Below are 18,819 nucleotides of genomic sequence, written 5' to 3' on the forward strand. Positions count from 1 at the left end.
AGCAGAAGCAGGAGATCCTTATACACAGCAACAAGACTATCCGATGATCAGTTCTGATGGACATGGCTCTCTTCAACATTGAGATGATTCAAACCAGTTCCAATTGTTTAGTCATAAAGAGTGCCATCTACACCCAGAGAGAGGACTATGGGAATTAAGTGTGGAACACAACATAGCATTTTCACTGTTTTTATTGCTGTTTGCTTTCTTTCTCATTTTTTTCCCTTTTGATTTGATTTTTCTTCTGCAACAAGACAACTGTATACATATATATACATTCACTGGATTTAACATATATTTTTAATATTTTGCTAGCCATGGGTAGCTATGTATGGATGGGAGAAAGGGAGGAAGAAATTTGGAACATAAGGTTTGGCAAGAGTCAATGTTGAAAATTTATCCATGCATATATTTTTGAAAATAAAAAGATTCAATTAAAAAAAAAGTTAGGTATGATAGACCTTTTGAGAAAATTGGGGGAAAAAAAAAGAAAAGAAAAAGCTTTAATTAAAAAAAAAACTCATGGGCCCCAGGTCAAGAACTGATCTTCTGGGGCCAAAGTGCAATCTGGCTATATCTTATCATGTTTTACTTAGAAAGTAGTGAGGTTGTTTTTTTTTTTGTTTTTTTTTGTTTGTTTGTTTGTTTGTTTTTTTACTCACACTTGTCTAGGTTTTCCCATCTCTCCAATGTGTTAAGTCTTTATATCAGCTTTATGTTGAGGGGAATTTGATATACATACCACTTCTACCTTTTTCCAAGGCTTTGTCAAAAAAAAGTTAAGCAATAGTCCAATAACAAGAAAAGATCCCTTGGGCACTCCACTATAAACTTCCTTCCAAAAACAGCTACTCTTTGGGTCCAGCCATTCACCTAGTTTTAAGTCGGCCTAAGTGCACTGCCATCTTGTCCACAGAACAGCATCAGACTGCGGAGTTCACAACATGTTTCCCTCACAAAAAAACTTCTAAAGAAAGGAGTAAAAATAATATTGTCCCCATTTTATAGATAAGAAAACTGAGGCTGAGAGACAAGATGACCTGCCTGCAATTACACAGCTGAGCCAAGTCAGAGGTGGAATATGTTCTTTCAATTACATTATACAGTGTCTCAGAGAACCACCAAACAAATAAAAAAAAATAGGATTAAAAGGGACCAAAAATGGCAAAAGATAGCCCAGCAAGTCATTGCACTATGGATTTGAAACTGTAAGGACCCCTAGAATACTCCACAGATGAAGCAGTGAGCCAAGCCCAGCCCCCTGCAAGGACTGAGGTCCACAGGGATACTCTTTGCCCCATGGAGGGTCCCATATTCCCTCCCACCTTCTGTTCGTGTCTCAAGTGTGCTCACACCCAGGGCACTCAGGAGACACAAGCTCCCCACAACTTACAAGTGGCCAGGACAGGAGAGCCACATCCCCTCATTTCTTCTCCTTCCTGATTTTGTGGCCTTCTATTTCATTGTCCCTCCTGCGCTCTAAGATCCAGCCAGAGGTAGGGGTCTCACCTGGGAACTGTTTCCCCCCTACCCATTCTATCTCATTAGCCACTGAGGACCACTGAATCCCACACCCAGAACTTGAGAGGCAATCTAATCCAAAACCTTGAATATATGGCTGGGGAAACTGAGGCTGACCAAGTAAACTGACTTGCTCAAGGTCATACCTATAATAAACATGACGCAGGATTTGAAACAAGGTTCTCTGCCCTCAGCAGCCTAGAGGCTCTTTCCACTGTTCATCCATAACCTAGGCCCCAGCCAGACCTTTCCAGTCTTCCAGAAACCCTTCTACCTCTGCCCTCCTTCAGTCCTCCCACTGTGTTCTCTGACCCAATGACACTGGTTGCCCTAATTGCCTAACTCCTGATATTTTTTCGGGCAGCTCCCCCTGCCTGGAATGCTCTCCAGGGCTTCCCTCAAATGCCAGATAAAATCCCACCTTCTGCAAGCAGCTTTTCCCAACCCCCCCCCCAAATCTAATGCTGATCATCTCCAATTCATGCTGAGGAGGGCTTATTTGTATATAGCTGCTTACCTGTTAACTTCCCATTAGACTAGAAGCTTTTGCCTTTCTTGGTATCCTTAGCACTTTAGTAAGTGCTTGGCACATAGTAGGCACTTAATAAATGCTTGAGCTGCTATCTCCTCCAGGAAGTCTTCTCCAATTCCTTCCCTTCCTGCCCGTTCTGTCATAAATATTGGTTTAGATCTTCCCTATACATTTTTCTCCTAAATTATTTGTGCATGCATGGTTTTCTCTCCCACTAGATCATTTCACGGCTCTGTATACTATAGGCACTTAATAAATATCTGAACTAAACTGTGACACCAAAGAATCTATGGAGTCTTGAGTAGGGGAAGGTGATTAGGAATGTTACCTTGGTTCTGATTTGCAGGCCTCAGAGCTACATCTGGATCGAACTGTCAGAAGTCAGCTAGTCCAAGTCTCATTTTATAGAAAACTCTTACATTTTACAGAGCCTCAGTGACTTGGCCACGGTCACACAACAAGTGACAGAGCTGGAATGCAAACACAGCTTCTCTGACCTCAAATCCCAGGCCCTTCCCACTGAACCAGAATGTTTCCCAATAGGAAGGAGTACTATTTTCCAAGTTTGGGTGGGCAATAATGCCTGCTAAGCGCTCACATTCCTATATCACTGTACCCTTTAAGAAGCCCTCAGCCTGCAGGTCAACCAATCAGAAGTAGGGAGAGCCAGGGTCATCAAATCCTTTTTTAAAAAATGAGGAAACTGAGTCTCAGAAAGGAGTTATTTGCCTGCAGAAATAAAGGGAATACTTCGACCTCTAGAGGTATTCAGATGTTCTTTCCATCCCACCACACAGTCTTTCCTTGTGTTTTTAAAAAGATCCCATTTATAATTCCAACACCCCCGGGAGAGACATTACATCTGATCATTCTCAGTGGGAACATCTCTGTGGCCTCCCAGACCCTTCTTGCCCCTGGACTCTCCTCACCACCCATGAACAGCTCAATTTATCCCTGCAGACACCAGTGCCGGACAACATCTGAAAGGCCTTTAATGATGAAAAGGGCCCAGAGGAATCCCTGACACTCGGCTGCCTGCGGTACCTCACTCAGATGGTATTTCAGTTCAGGAGGTGTGACTCCACAGGGAATTTCTCCTTCCCCTCCACAAATCCCCTTCCCAGCCTACGGAGCAAACATCCTCTTTTCCTTGGAGGAGCACTGGACACAGTCAACACCTCCCGGTCCAAGGAGGGGGAGGTCCACTGGAGAACAAGTGTCTTTTGTGTGGATTCTCCAAGACCCGTGGGACAAAAGGAGGAGGGCTGAAAACCTACGCTGGGGCCCCCACCTTCCTTACGCAAACCCCCAGCTCAAGCAGCTACATTCAAACTCTCCCCAAGGCTTCCAGCAGGGTTTGGTTCGACCATTAACGACTGTTCTACTAGGCAACCGATTTTTGTTGTTCCCCAGAGATGGGAAAGAGAATGAGCTCTTTTCTCCCCCCCCCCCCCGGTTGAGGGAAAAAAAGGAAGTTAAAACAAACATGTTATATAACCTTTGGGGGGAGTGGGCTAGAGAATTCCTTTGCTCTTAGAAAACAGTACTTTGCATACAGTAGGTGGTTAATAAATGATGGTTGTTGCTAATAAATTAAAGCCGTCCCTTGAGAAAAGGCAGTGTGGAAAAAAAGGAAGGAAACATGCATTTATTAAGCACTTACTGTGTTCCAGGCACTGTTCTAAGCACTTGTAGATATTAATTAGCAATGATCCTATTTTATAGTTGAGGAAACTGAAGAACAAATGAACTGAAGCAAAGTGACTTGTCTATGGTCACATAGCTAGGATCTGAATTTAAGTCTCCCTGACTCCAAGTCTGTACCATCTGGATATCCAATAGAAAGAACTGTAGTCTTAGTCACAGGATCACAAATTTGGAACAGAAAAGGAAACTGAGGCTAGAGTTTAGATGTCATCCATCTCACTATCAGGGATTTTGAACACACATCCTTACTGGAGCCGACACCCTTTCCACCATACCTAATGGCTTCCAAAAGCCTAGATACTAACCAGGGGCTGTCATCTGGAGACTAGCCCAGCTAAGCTGAGCAGAAAGTTGGCTAGGCACTAAGTCATAAGGACTTTTTTGCTTTTACTTTTTACAGTGTGGAAATTTGTTTCACCAAACATCTTGCAGCAATGACGTAAAAATTATGCAATCTCTAATTTTTTGACTAGTCTTTCCTGTTTCTCCCCCTTTTCCCTTGCCCATTCCAAAACTGAATTCCAATTATTTATAAACTCTAATAATGATTTTTTTCTTGGCCCCCGAAATCCAAAAAGCCATTTCTGAAATGGAAGGGTAAGGATCAAGTTTCTAAAAGGACCCAAGCATCCAGGACTACTAGGAAGATGCTTTGCAAGTAAATTTCTATAGAAATTTAATGAGTTGAAGAAAAAAACCCATTCTCCCTCCTCCAATCCACCCTCCATTCAAAGCTAAAGCTCAGGTGTCATTTCCCTCAACTCTGTCTCCCCCACCACTCAATAAACTCCAGTGGCTCCCTCTTACCTCTAAGAACCAATAGTAAAGCCTCTGGGATTTAAAGCTCTCTGCCACCTAATTCCTTCCTACCTTTCCAGTCTTCTTAGATTTTACTCTCCTCCATACTTTTAAGATCCAATAATACTGGCCTCCTATTATAAGAGGACTCAGGCCTTTGCATGGAGGCATGGACCATCCTCCCCAGAGTGCTCTGCTTCCTGGCTTTCCTCAGGACTCAGCTTAAAGCTGGACTCCCTTCTGTAACTGTTTTTCCTACTCCCTCTCTCCCCTTCCCCCAATACCTTTCCTCAGAAATTACCTTCCATCCCCCCAATGTCCATATATATCTTCCATATACACAATTATTTACATGTTGTCTCCCCTGTGAGAAGAAGAGTTGGTTTTGCTTTTATTTATATCCCGTCTGGAACACAGTAATCAATAAATAAATGTTGACTGACCAGAATGCCTATAAACCTCACTTAGCAAATATCCTAAACCAGCCATCCCAACCCAGACCTGACCAAGACAATCATAGATAGTAAATCTTCCCTTGATTCAACATTTATTAAATGTTTACTATTACCAGGTACCAAGAGGTAGAATAACAACAAAGATAGTTGAACTCAGTCAAGAGGTAGTTTCAAGTCTTGCTTCTAAACACGTAGCCCTGGACAAGGAAGTCTCTTAACCTGGCCACAGATTTGCCCATCTGCATCAGGAAAGACAGTTCCCTTTACCAATTAAATCACAGATCCACTTTTTGTTTTGTTTTGTTTTGAATAACAGGTTTAAAGCGTGGTCTTTGCACAGTCCTTGGCCATCCAAAGTAACTGCTCCCTGATAGAAAAGCCTTCCTTGATCCCCACCATTCTCATTCGGGATGTCCCCATCCCAGACTTCATTGGGAACTTATTAGCCTTCTCATACATACCCTAAACAGACAATATTGTAGATTCCTATTATCTCTTTTAGTGTCTTCTGACCCTGCTGGAGAGGGAGCTCCATGAAGAGAGGGGGTACTATTTTATCAAATGTGCACATTTAGTCAAAGTTTCCATAGATTCCCTAGTCCAACATAGAACTCCAGAACACAGGAGGTGTTTAATGAAGGGACACCCAAGTGTTTACACTCCTCACAGCAGGTGGTTGGGGGGAGGGCCTCCAAAAAAGTATGTATTGACACCAGACAAGAAGTCTAGGAAACCTTTAGAAAAGGTTTCTCCATAAATCCCCAAATCCCCCTGGGGAAAGGTCCATAAGCCTAGAGGATGGGAGGGGAAGAAGGGAGCACACCTGATTCAGCTAGAAGCTAGGGTGGTCTCTTGGGATGGTAAGGCCTGGATCCTACGCCAAGAGAGGGAGAGAGGGGAAAGGGAAGATGGTCCAATCTCAGGTGAGGAATGGAGGAAGTGGAGTGGGGTGGGGGTCCTATCCCTTGCTGAGAGGAAGAGAGGGAACCTAGGTGGAGTTTGGAAGGTCTGGCTTGTAACAGGAAAAGAACAGGGTGAGGGAGAGGAGAGGGGGACCTGGGGAGATGGCAGGGAAAGATCTGGGGAGTAAGATGCTCCCTTTCCAAGGCCCTGGTGCAGAACAGGTATTAAGAAGGTCCCCGCCAGTTGGCAGGTGAGGGCAGGGGAAAGCTTGGGAAGATCTTACCCCGTGAGGAGGGGAGAAAAGGGTCCAGCTCAGCGAGCAGGGGGAGGAGAGGGCAGTCCTGCCAGCTGGTGGTTGGAAAAGGGGGAGGGAGCGCTAATGCGAAGGGAGTAAGGATCTTTCTGTTGGCAGTTGGGTATTTGGTGGAAGGTTGGAGGTTCTTGTCCCGTTGGGGAAAGCAAAGGATCTTGTTCAATACTGGGGGTGAAGGAGGGTTGGAAGAATTGGGGGTGGCGGAAGCGGGAGGAGAGTTCTGTCTCGTTGGAGAAAGGGGCTGAGGGGAGGGTCCTGCCCCCGGGGGCGGGGGTTGAGAGGCTCCTGCCCGGTAGGGAGTGGGAGAAGCAGGTCCTGCCCCTCTCCCAGGGAGAGGGCAGCGCCGCAGTGGGGGGCATCCCCGCGGGGCCTTGAGGGGATCTTCCCCGCCGCCCGCTCGGGGAGGAACCGGCGCCGGGCCGCTGGAGAGGAGGGGGGCAGAGAGCGTCCAGGCCCCAAGCCGCCACCGCCACCGCACCGCCGCGCACCCACCTGCGGGGCCTCTCCGGGCCGGGCTCGGCGCCTCCTCCGCCCCCTCCTCCTCCTCCTCCGCCTCCTCCACCTCCGCCGCCGCCGCCACCGCCGCCGGACTCCGCCATCTTCCCGCCGCCGCCGCCGCCGCCTCCTCCGCCGCCGCCGCCTCCTCCTCCGCCGCCGCGCTCAGTGACGGCGCGTCCCGCCTCCGACGCCCGGCGGCCGGTCGGCGGCCCCGCGCGTAGCCAGCGGCCTTGGCACGGGCAGGGGCGCGCGGAGCGGAGCGCGGGGCGCGCGAAGCGCAAAAGCCGCAGTGCGCAGCTCCAGCCGTGCGCCCCGCGGCCGAGCCCGGGCCCCAGATCCCGCCTCCGCCGATGACTCGCCCGGGGCTCCGGGGCCGAACGCTTCGCCTCTCCGAGCCTCAGTTTCCCCATCTAGAAAACAAGATGGTTGGACCAGATGGTCCCCGAGGCCCCGATCCTGTAATCCCCCCTTCATCTCCTCAACCTTTCATACTCACGTTCTCTCCATTTAACGTCTATAAAGCGCCTACTCCATGCGGGAGGACTCTGGGAAGGCCAGATAAAAATGAAGCGGCCTTTGCCCTCCAAAAGCTTACATTTGATGGGGAGACACAAATACGAAAAGAAACAACTGCAAAGGACTTTAGATGGGAGGATGGATCTCTAGCAGTCGAGAGGAAAGCTTTCGTGTGAGCTGAGTTTTGACAGAAGCTAGGGATTCTAAGCAATCGGGCCATGAGGGACAGCCAAAGCCAAGATGCGGGAGGCCAGTCTGGCTGGGTGCAAGAATACCTGCAGACGAGTGGTGCATAATTATAAGGCTGCAAAGGTAGCTTGGAGCCAGCTTGGAAAGGTCTTTAGATGAGAAAGAGTTTGTATTTGGACCTGGAGATAAAAGGGAATCACTGTAGTTTTATGGAGAAGAGCCAAGTGTCACGGGCCACTCCGGGCTTTAGGAAGATCCCTTCAGCAGCTGTGGATAGGAGACTTGGGGCAGAATTACCTTGTCAGGACGCTCTCAGTAGGAGACATGAAAGAAGGCCCTCAACTAGGGAAAGTGAGCCATGTGAGCAAAACGAAGAGATGTCGTGGTCGACAAGATGTCGACTCTTAAAAGAGTCAGTCCTGATTAGATTGGCAAGGCAAAGGAGAAGGGACCACCTTGTATGGAAAAGGATGGAGGTATCCTTGGCAGAAGCAGGGAAGGTAAGAAGGCAGATCCGTTAGAATAAAAAAAATAACGAGTTCGATTTCAGAGATGTCGTGATCATTAGCTTGAAGTAGCCGGTGGGCAGTTGACGATGAACAGCTGGAGCTCAGGAGCCAGGCCAGGGCTGGGTCTACAGTACAGACCTAGGAGTCAGATGCTTAGAGATGATTATCAAACCCCCGTGTGTTCGTAAGGGCACAGAGACATGAGAGAAGAGAGGAAGGAAGAAGAGAGGGAAGGAGAGGAGAGGAGGGAAGGGGAGAAGAGAGCCCAGGGCAGAGTAGTAGGGAAACACCCACAATTAGGAGAGATGCAAGGGATGCAGATGGAGCAAAGATACCCGAGGAGTGTCAGAAATTGATGAGAGGTCGGAAGCCAGGAGGGAAAGGAGAGAACTGGAGGCCATGCTTGTAGGCAGCTTTCTCTCTGAGGTTCACCCCTTTTTTCACAATAAATTAGAAGCTTTTTGTCACTATAAGCCTTCAAAGCCAGCCTCAGCTAATTCTGAGCTTCAGCTCTCCCGACTTTTCTCTAGAATTGTGACAAACTTTTGTATTCATCCTCTGGTGTCTCCCTTTGTTTCCTTGTTCCTATCATCCTAAGGAAGGGGGTATTTAGTGCCTCCCCTCCTGCTCAGTAAATATCACTGTATATATTACATATACACTCAATATCAAATTGCTCGAGTTTTCAAGGAGTAGGGAAAGGAGGAACTGACAGAATTTGGAACTCAAAATTTTGGAAATCAAATTTTGAGGGCAGCTAGTGAATAGAGAGCTTGGGCCCTGAAGTCAGGAGGCCCTGAGTTCAAGGACCACGACATTTATTAGCTGTGTTACCCCAAATTGACAGAAAAAAATAATAAAAATAAAATCTTATAATTAATATGGAAATGTTTAAAATGATTGTACATAAATATATAACATATAAGATTGTTTATTGTCTTGGAGAGGGGCTGGAAAGGGGGGCAGAAATTTGGGAACTCAAAATCTTACAAAAATCAATGTTGAAAACTATCTTTACATGTAATTGAAAAAAGTAAAATACTATTAAGAGAAAAAAATTAAATGTTAAACAACTTTTTACATGTGATTGGAAAAAATAAAATTTAAAAAATAATGAGGTATTGATATCTAAGGCCTTTTAAAAATCTGAATTCCCTAAACATCTCCCTGTCTCTTCCCTTAAGTTTCCTCAGACTTCTTACACTTCAGTTTCTCAGTCCCCTTTGTCATCTGAGAGTCTCTGATATCTCCCATTCAGTCCCCTCTGCCCTTCTCTCCCCAAATCCTCCAGGTCAGTCTGTCCCTTAGCCTCTCATTCCCCCCCCCCCAATGACCCCATTCTCCTTGAGCCTTTAGTTCCCTTCAGTATCTCAACCAACTAGGCTCTTAATACCTCCGTTGGAATCCTGATTCAGTAGAAAATGCAAAGATATTGGGGATCAAAATACCTAGAGGAATTTCTACAATCTGCTACTTAATGTGTTTGTGGTCTCAGGTAAATCAAACCTCTCTGCCTACCCTTAATCTATATCTGATCTCCTTATTTGTAAAAATCAGGATATTGTACTTGGCCAGAGGCAACCTGACCCAATGGAGATGGTGGGCTTAGAATCCACAAATCCTAGATTCACATCCTGCCTTTAATACTTGCTAGCCTCCTGACCATGACCATCACTCAATAGGCTTTGTGTGATGATCTTTAAAATGGAGATAACAGAATTTGCTACACAGGATTGTTGTGAGGATGAAAAAAGATAAGGTTTTACCAAATCTTTCAATGCTCAGTAATGTTGACTTTTATTATTAAATGACTTTCAAAATCCCTTCCAGCTCTCAGTGTCTGATCTTTTCAAAGTTCCTTGGTCCCATATGTCTTCTCCACTCCCTGGATCTCCTCTTTCCTCATTATTCTACTTAACCCTTCCATTCTCTCAATTCCCTTGTCTTTGCATCTCTCCAATCTTCTGTCTTTCAGTTTCTGAGACCCCTTTGGGTCCCTCAGGGCATGTAGTTCCCCCTCAGCCTCAGCCCCCAACTTTCCCTCAGTAGGCCCCCTTAGTCCCTCAGCCACTAAATCCTTCACTCCCTCAGTTCCCAAAATCTCCTTTTTTCCTTCCCTGGGGCCAAAATCTGCCTCTAAATAATTTCCCTTCAGAATGCCTAGATCTGCTCTCCAGGGCCAAGTGGAATAATTTAATCCCTCTTCCACATGACACAAAGACGGTTATCATGTCCTTCCCATGTCTTTTCTTCTCCAAACTAAAGATCTCCAGTTTCTCAAGTTAATTTCTCCCAGGCTTCTTCCTCCAGGCCCATTGCCATCCCAGCCAACATCTTCTGGATATACTCCAGCTTGTCAAGGTCCCTCCTAAAATGTGGCTTCCAAAACTGAAAACAAAGACATGTTCTAACCAGAGCATAGTTCAACAAGACCATCAACTCTCTTTTTTAGGGAGAAAATATCTTTCTTAATCTAGCTACAACTGCAATAGATTTTGGGGAATGATATGTCATACTGCTGACTGAGCTCACATGCCTGACTATCTAACTGTGTAGTTGATTTTTTGAACCCAAGGATTAACACTTTACATTTATCCCTGTGACGTTTCATTATATTAGGTTTGATCCATCATTCTAGCCTGTAGAGACTTTTTGGATCATGAATACCTTAGGTATTTCTCTCAGCTTTGTGTCATGTGGGAATATGCTGTCTTTGTCTTCAGCCCAATCATTAATTTAAAATATTGGAAAGAATACAAGGATAGTATCTTGGACATTCCACTAGAGACTTCTGAGTTAACATTGATCTATCTATCCAATTCTTGATGGGTCTAGTTATTCAATCAGTTCTAAACTAACCTAACTTGTACATCTTTTAGTCCCCATCTTTCTACCTTATCCTCAAAGACAGCATGAGAGAATTTGTCAAATACTTTGCTAAAATCCATGTCTCTGGCATTTCTCTGACCTAGCAATTTTGTAATGGTGTGATGAAACTATACTTGATGAAACCATGCTAATTCTTGTGATTACTACTTTATTTTCTAAATGCTCACAAACTCTCTTCAGTGCTATATTCTAGAATTTTTCTAGGGATTAAAGTCAATTTCATGAGCTCTCTACCCTCTTCCTTTTTTTTTTGGAAACAGCATATGTTTGCTAGTTTCCCATCTGTTTATACCTTTCCCATCTACATTTCTTCGAAGATTGTCTCAGCAATTGCATCTGCCATTCTCTCGGTAGCCTGGAATGTATCTTGAAAATGTAATCCATAGCTCAGTCTCCCCCTCCCCAAGATTCTTGGCAAACACTGACCAGATTCAGTCCTGGGGACTAATCCCAAAAGGGCCAATTTCTCTCTTACTCATTTTCCCCACCCTGAGTTACTCCAGAAAAATCTCCTCATGGTACTTAGGGTTCCTCAAATATAGATAACAATGTCCCCAGATGCTATAGAAGTTCTTGAAATAATAAATGCATATAGGATAAGACATCTTTTATTTTATTTTGCAGAAAAGACAGAAGATTCACCAAAGAATTCTCCAAAGGCCATAAATAGACTCAGAAAATACACAAAGTACTCAAATAGCCCACCAGTTCCCTAGGAAGAGATTTGAATTTAGGATTGTTAATGAAGCAATTCTCTGACATTCTAGTAAATCCTTCTTTCATACAGAATCCTACATAATCCCTGCAAGGCTCCTTCTCCTTTCAACTACCCCTCCATCCCCTGGGTAAACACACTATACTTTGGATTCTTCTGAATAAACAATACCCCTTCTCATTGGACCTGTATTGTCATGGTATCTCATGGTAAAAGCAAGGAAGTAGCAAGATACAAGTCACCAGATTGAGGCAGCTAGATGGCAGTGAATAGAGCACTGGACTAGAAATCAGGAAGACTTGCATTTCAATCCCACTTCTGATGCTTACTAATTGTATGATCCTAAGCAAGTTACTCCCTGAGCCTCAGTTTACTCGTCTGTAAAATGAAATGTTTGGACTTGATGGCATCTCTTCTAGTCCTAAATCAATGATATTGCAATCCTGTCCCCTGCCATCCCACCCCAAAATGTGATTACAATACTTTAGCTGGAGGGGACACATCAGTGGATTCTCCTTCTCCAAGAAGCATGTTATGGAGGAATTAGCACCTTTTAGAACAGGAATTCTTAACCTGAAGTGTGAGAATTTGATTTTTTAAGAAGCTGTATTTCAGTATAATTTGTTTCCTTTGTAATCTTATGTATTTTGTTTTAGGAACTTAAAACCATTATTCAGAGAAGTCCCTAGAATTCATCAAACTGAATGCTAAAGATGTCTGTGACACAAAAGAAGGTTAAGAACCCCAGTTCTAGAAGCGAGGGATATGTTGTAAAAAATTACCCATCCATATGTACTGTCAATAAAAAAAGAAGTTTGGGACTCCCAAAATCTCAAACTTGTCACTTACAAGGAACTTCCCAAAGTTGAGAGGGCAACTATTGTTCTGATCTTGCCATATATTTCTGAAGGAAATCTGCTTCTGCCCCCAGGCAATATCTCAGGCTGGGGAAGTTCATCATCCAGTCTTCTTTCTGTCTCTGGCTTGTGCTCAGGAAAGGAAATAGCAGCCAGGAACTTAAGGTCCAGTAACTCCCCTCTCAGGCCACCTGGGAGAGCACATGCAGCTCTCCATGAGCTTCTGTCATAAATTGCCCATTGTCATTAACTGCTCCTGGGGGTGGAAGAAAACTGTGAATAGACATAGGTTTCTTTTATTCTCTCTCTCTCTCTTTTCCTCCTTCCTCTCTCTCTCTGCTCTCTCCCTTTTTTCTCCCTCCCTCTCTCTGTCTCTCTATCTCTGTCTCTCTCTGTGTGTCTCATTCTGTCTCTGTCTCTCTGACTCTGTTTTTCCTTCTCTGTCTCTGTCTGTGAGTCTGTGTTTGTCTCTCCCTCTCTCTCTGAATCTTTCTCTCTCTCTTCTCTCTCTCTCTTTCTCTCTCTCTCTCTCTCTCTCTCTCTCTCTCTCTCTCTCTCTCACACACACACACACACACACACACACACACATACACACATACACACACACACACACACACACGAGCCCTATTTATGAAATGCGCTGGTTTGTCAGGAGAAAGAGAAAAAGAAAGTTGACATTCCATTTTTTAAGGACTGTGGAAGGGCTGTGGAAAGTCATCAGCCTCACCCTTTCCTCCAGAATCATCAGAGTCCAATGGCAAGACACAGATCAGGATGGCTAATGATGGCCCCAAATGCAGTGGAAAACCCTGGCCTTTTTAAGTTAAGTTCTTCCCCAGGTCTCATTTTATCTGAGGCAACACCCATTCAGTGATTAAAGGCTAGATAAGAATTGAGGCAAATAAAAGAAAAGTCTAGCCAATTTTTAGTCCCCTGAACCCTCTTGGATGTCAGCAGGTATATCCAAACTCCATGGGAAGGTGACCTTCAGGTGCCTCTAAACAAAGGTTCACACCTATAATTTCATCAGATTAATTGAGAACTCATCAATTTGACCAGAGATTCCCTTGATCAAACAACCTTAAATAAAAAGCTGCTGAACTAAAATCATTAAGGGTTGATTGGTTGTTGTCCTTCATTCTCTAAGAGAATTTCCCTCTGTTAGAGTCAAGTTACAGTGTGTCCAACTGTGGCTGATCAGACCAATATGACCTTGGAAGGCTGTACCACAAATGAGGTGCAAATAGTCCATGTGAACATTTGGGGTAGATTCTCTAAATTTGTGCATCTCACTGAGTGTTGCCAGGTGCTCTCTTCCCATCTCCCCATTTCCCCTGGGTTTTACCTCCCTATTAACTATTTTAATTCTATCCTTTGATGGAATTCTCCTTTGAAAATAAATACTTCAAAATTAAATATGTATGCAAGTGTGTGTGTTTGTGTGTCTGTGGAAGGGGAAAGAAAAAGAACTTATGCATAGCATCAAGAATAAAGGGAAAGATCATCAATTCTCCAGTCCTACTAAATCTCCTTGAGATTTATTGAAATTTTAAAAAAAAATTTTCAGAACTGATAGGGATATAATAGGAGTTGAAAATAATTTATTCACCCCAACCTAAATATTGAGGAGCTTCTTCCAGTGTGGGTGGAAAAAAATAACATTAGCATCATGCTCAAAAGAGTCTGTTTTTGTCTGTGATGTGACTGGGGGCATGACTGACAAAATCACTGAAAATAAGTTGATTAGCACCAGGCATGTTGACTAGGAAGTCTCACAGAAAAAGTTAACGCTCCCTTTAAGGAAGGAAAGGCACGGACAATAGACAATAATTCCTGCAGATGACAACCACAACTCATCAGAGGAGCAGAAAAGGAATAAATAACTTTCACAGGCATTTAGGAACAGCAGCTGCAGTCAGGATGGGGAGCAGCAAAGAGAGACCAGCTAGTTGCTGGTAGACTAAACCGTAAGATACATTCCAGCTAGAATATAATTCTAAAAGTATGAGTTTTCCAGGGAGTTTCTGTCATCAATAAGCAACAAGCATTTATTAAGCACTTACTATGTGCTAGCACTATACTAGATTCCAGGAATACAAGTAAAAAGAAGACATTCCCTGCCCTTAAGGAACTTATATTCCAATGGAAAAGACAACACATAAAAAGAAGGTAGAGAGGGATAGGAAGAAGAAATCAGATGTATGATAGAGAAGTCCTGGGTGCCCACCTTAAATGGAGGTTCTGGCTGGAGCTGAACCTTCAAAGGAGGGACCCAGAGACAGAAGGTTTGCTTGCTCTGCTGAAGGGACCTTCCAGGAAGAAGTTTCTGGGAAATAATGGATAAGTTCAGAGGAGGATAGCCTAGTGGGAAATTAAGAGTCTAGGAGAGATCATATCTCTCTGTTCAAAAGGGAATTTTCTCTTTTGCTATTCTGTACTAGTAATTTGTACAATTGTAACTTGTAATTTGGCAATTACTTATTATATTGATCTGTGAAATAGAAAATGATCTAGATAGGGGTTCAAACCACATTTGCAAAATACCCCACATTGATCTTTGGATATAGAGAGCTTTTAAAGGCATATGAGATTAATACTATGTTAAAACTGGTCAAAGAGGCTACCCCCTTCATTAATGAAGATTGTAACCCTTCTAAAATTCAATCAAGCAATTGAATTGCTGTGGTCAAAAAAATCACTCTGCAGTCAGCCTCATGATGAAACTTTCTGTAGCTTAGTTGGTTCTTGGACCATCATCGAGTCCACCTTAGAAGCCTTTCCAGCTTATCCTACTTTCTAGACTTACTAGCAAGTCACTTAACTCCAACAACCTCAGAGGAAAAAAATCTTTTTGTCCAAACCTAGAGAAAGCTGGTATGGAAGTTTCTTCCACAGATAAAGACAGCTAACTCATTGATGATTTGTAGTCTTAAATGGCTCCTTATCCCAGATGACCAAATTGTCCATAATGGCATAGCTGTCCAAAACAGTATTGAAGTCTTCCTGGCCAAAAGACAGCCCTCTGACCATTGTCCTTCACTGTCCTGCATGAGTGTGGTAAAAGGCATCCAAAAAAAAAGGACAAATAAAATTTGAGTTTGCATTAAGAGAGGTCTAATATACAAGGGTTGGGATGTGACCATTCCACTTTCTCTGTCCTGGTCAGATCATTTCTGAAATAGTCACTCAGTAAAATGAAATACCCCAGTTCTAAGCACCATGTTTTAAGAAAAATATTGATAAACTGGAGAATATCAAAGGATAAACAGAATACTGAAAAGTCCCAGGATCAGGATATAAGAGGGTCAAATGAAGGATCTAAGGATGTTCAACCTGGAGAGTTGAAGATTTACAGGATCCATAAGAAGCCTTAAAGATGAGGATAGGGTTAATTGTTATTGGGAGGACTTTATTATCCTTTTGCTTGGTTCCAGAGAGTCTAGCTGGGAACAACTGGGTAGAGAATGCAGAAGCAAATTTAGTTTTGATGTAAGGAAAAGCTTCCTAAAAAGAAGCTTCATACAAAGGTGGATTCCCTATCTCTAGACATCTTCAGGCAAAGATTATGAGTGACCATTCATAAAGTATACTAGAGAAAGAATTCTTATTTATGTTCTAGTTCTACTAAATGGAAGGAAAGAAATAAGCATTTATTAAGTACCCACTATATGCTAGGCTCTGTGTTAAGTACATCACAGATATTATCTTATTTGATACCCACAACATCCTAGGAGATAAATGCTATTATTGTCCCCATTTTACAATTGAAGAAACTGAGGCAAACAGGATTAAGTGACTTGCCCAGGGTCACACAGTTAGTAAATATTTGAGGCAGGATTCTTCACTTTAGGCCCAGCATCCTATCCATTATGAGACTTAGCTAATTTTAGTTAATTAATTAGCTACTGCTACCATGATAACTTCTGAGATCTTTTCCAACTTTGATATTATAAGATTTTTTATTTCCTGAATTTAATTATTTAGAGCTTTACATTACATTGGACAGACTACTTACCTTATAGACTACTGTATTCTACCTATCTTTTCTCTTAATCCCTTTGAAATTCACTCTCTGAAAATCTAGAACATATGTTAAACCATCCTACACAAAGTCCTACTCCAAAGCCTCTTTGTGACATGATGATAATTCTGTTTTATAGGAGGTTTTGCTAATGACAAGTAGAATTGCAAATCTCAGTTCACTGGTGAAGTGGGTAATTATGGCTACAGAATAATTCATATAAGTGGGAGAGAGAGAAAGAGAGAGAGAGAGAGAGAGAGAGAGAGAGAGAGACAGAGACAGAGACAGAGACAGAGACAGAGAAAGATAGAGAAAGAAATAGAGAGCAAGAGACGATAGACTACTTTGAGTGATATTTGAAATATGGTGAAAAACAAGAGAAGTGCTATGAGAATTGAAAATGTGCAGCTGTATTGACCCACACTTAACACCGTACACCAAGATAAGGTCAAAATGGGTTCATGATCTAGGCATAAAGAATGAGATCATAAATAAATTGGAAGAGCATAGGATAGTTTACCTCTCAGACCTGTGGAAGAGGAAGGAATTTATGACCAAAGAACTAGAGATCACTATTGACTACAAAATTGAAAATTTTGATTATATCAAATTGAAAAGTTTTTGTACAAACAAAACTAATGCAGGCAAGATTAGAAGGGAAACAATAAACTGGGAAAACATTTTTACAGTCAAAGGTTCTGATAAAGGACTCATTTCCAAAATATATAGAGAATTGACTCTAATTTATAAGAAATCAAGCCATTCTCCAATTGATAAATGGTCAAAGGATATGAACAGACAATTTTCAGATGATGAAATTAAAACTATTACTACCCATATGAAAGATCACTATTGATCAGAGAAATGCAAATTAAGACAACTCTGAGATACCACTACACACCTGTCAGATTGACTAGAATGACAGGGAACGATAACACGGAATGTTGGAGGGCATGCGGGAAAACAGGGACACTGATACTTTGTTGGTGGAATTGTGAATACATCTAGCCATTCTGGAGAGCAATTTGGAACTATGCCCAAAAGTTATCAAACTGTGCATACCCTTTGATCCAGCAGTGCTACTACTGGGCTTATACTCCAAAGAGATACTAAAAAAGGGAAAGGGACCTGTATGTGCCAAAATGTTTGTGGCAGCCCTGTTTGTAGTGGCCAGAAGCTGGAAAATGAATGGATGCCCATCAATTGGAGAATGGTTGAGTAAATTGTGGTATATGAATGTTATGGAATATTATTGTTCTGTAAGAAATGACCAGCAGGACGAATATAGAGAGGATTGGCAAGACTTACATGAACTGATGCTGAGCGAAATGAGCAGAACCAGGAAATCATTATATACCTCAACAACGATACTGTATGAGGATGTATTCTGAAGGAAGTGGATTTCTTCAACAAAGACAAGATCTAACTTAGTTTCAATTGATCAAGGATGGACAGAAGCAGCTACATCCAAAGAATGAACACTAGGAAATGAATGTAAACTGCCTGCATTTTTGTTCTTCTTCCCAGGTTATTTATACCTTCTAAATCCAATTCTCCCTGAGCAACAAGAAAACTGTTCGGTTCTGCACACATATATTGTATCCAAGATCTACTGTAATCTATTTAGCATGTATAGGACTGCTTGTCATCTTGGGGAGACGGTGTGGAGGGAGGGAGGGGAAAAATCGGAACAGAAGTGAGTGCAAAGAATAATGTTGTAAAAATTTACCCTGGCATGGGTTCTGTCAATAAAAAGTTATTTAATAAAAAAAAATTAAAAAAAAAAAAAGAAAATGTGCAGCTGTCCTGCTACTCAAGAAAGGGAAGAGAAGGAAAATTGCAAATTATATGGGTGTGTGTATTTATCTATCACTGACCTATATATATATATACACACATACTCATATATATGTATAGTATATATACATATATATGTATAGTATATAGACACACACACATATATATATGTATATATGTATATCACTGGCCAAAATATAGCATCAGACCTAGGAAGTTTAGCTGCAGACAGTTACAAAAATCTCTTTGCAAGAGAAGCTCACTCCATTTCTGGATTTCACACACTGAAACTACCTTCTACTTCTAGCCTCTCCCTCTGATTAACTGGTTCCTCCTGAACATTTAAAGAAGGTGCCTAAGTCAGTCTCTTTTTTTCTCCTGCCTCTATTGGACTTTATAATGCCCCTCTGTGGGATACTTTCATTTCTTCTCTTTCCCCTTCCCATTCCAATCTTTTTTTAAGCTTCCTTTTATGTGTTCCTCAGTTTTCCCATCTGTAAAATGAGCCGGAAAAAGAAATGGCAAATCGCTCCAGTATCTTTGCCAAGAAAACCCCAAAGGGGTTAATGAAGATTCACAACTGAACAACAACAAAA

At 42.6% G+C, this 18,819-nt stretch overlaps 1 protein-coding gene across 1 annotated transcript in view; it reads right to left on the reverse strand.

Annotated features, from left to right (window-relative positions):
• Positions 1-7,201, reverse strand: part of KLHL26 (kelch like family member 26) — a 45,351-nt gene extending 38,150 nt beyond the window's left edge. The window contains 2 exon segments of the mRNA XM_031948186.1: positions 6,722-7,174; positions 7,176-7,201. Coding sequence (XP_031804046.1) covers positions 6,722-7,174; positions 7,176-7,201 — 479 coding nt within the window.
• Between the last annotated feature and the right edge of the window lie 11,618 nt (positions 7,202-18,819).

Source organism: Sarcophilus harrisii, chromosome 1 (genome assembly GCF_902635505.1).
Source record: "Sarcophilus harrisii chromosome 1, mSarHar1.11, whole genome shotgun sequence".
In the NCBI taxonomy this organism is placed as follows: Eukaryota; Metazoa; Chordata; class Mammalia; order Dasyuromorphia; family Dasyuridae; genus Sarcophilus; species Sarcophilus harrisii.